Source organism: Sinocyclocheilus anshuiensis, unplaced genomic scaffold (genome assembly GCF_001515605.1).
Source record: "Sinocyclocheilus anshuiensis isolate Anshui unplaced genomic scaffold, SAMN03320099.WGS_v1.1 scaffold1049, whole genome shotgun sequence".
Lineage (NCBI taxonomy): Eukaryota > Metazoa > Chordata > Actinopteri > Cypriniformes > Cyprinidae > Sinocyclocheilus > Sinocyclocheilus anshuiensis.
In genome coordinates this window covers 43,570-44,448 of record NW_015557197.1, presented here as the reverse complement: position 1 = coordinate 44,448, position 879 = coordinate 43,570, and the positions used below count along the sequence as shown (strand labels likewise).

The 879-nt window shown below is 37.0% G+C and overlaps 1 protein-coding gene across 1 annotated transcript in view; it reads left to right on the top strand.

The window, feature by feature from the left end:
* The first annotated feature begins 313 nt into the window (after positions 1 to 313).
* The window catches only part of opn8a (opsin 8, group member a), a 15,760-nt gene continuing 15,194 nt past the window's right edge, over positions 314 to 879 (top strand). The window contains exon 1 of the mRNA XM_016474232.1: positions 314 to 413. Within this exon, the coding sequence (XP_016329718.1) occupies positions 344 to 413 (70 nt within the window). The 5' untranslated portion in view covers positions 314 to 343. The remainder of the gene's footprint in view (positions 414 to 879) is intronic.

Genomic DNA, 879 nt, shown 5'->3' with positions numbered 1-879 from the left:
CATATCTTGCTATAATGAAGCTCCAGGAACCAACAGAAGCTATATGAAATGAGGAGGACAGTTTGACGCTACGGGCTGTCACGTAATCCTAATCAACAGGATGGCTCTCGATGATTCCTGTGCAAGCTGAAGTCAGCACACGGGTGAACGAGTTTGTGTAAATCGTCCGTGTATGAAGAGGGATTAATCTGAATGAAAACGGTGGGGGGAAATTATGTGCGCGGTGCAAATTATTATGATTACAGGATGTCAAACTGGAGTGTTTTTTTTTTGCTGGGTAAGTGTAGGTGAAATTGAAAACCCCTGGATGATATTTGCAGTCAATTCAGACGGAGAAACTGGAATGGATCGATACACCTCTAAACTGTCTCCTGCTGTTGATTGTGGTGCGGGAACGTTCTTGCTGGTGGTTGGTAAGTGCTGTTTTTTCACACTGCTATTGAAAAATACAAGCAAGGTGTTACATTTTCTACATTAATGACAACCCTCTGAATTATACCTAGGAAGTCATGTCGAGTGTCTGAAGAGTGATAAAAAGATTCATAACCTTCTTCCAGGTTCTGTTTAAATAGGAATGATTGTCACTTAGGGCTGCACGATTATGACAAAAATCATAATTGTCGATTATTCCCTTGAAATTGTAATTGCGATTATTAGTTACGATTAACTCAATTTACATGAATGAATGATGTTTTGAATAGCAACTGCATGTCATATTTTTATATGAATTAACAAGCAAAAAACAATCTTCCTCAAATTAAGAATCATCCACAACAATCTTCCTCAAATCACATAAAGCCTCAAATTTCAACTATACATAGGTTTGGTTTCTTCTTTAAATAAAAAAAAGTCAAAATATGCATGCTATTATGTAAAATG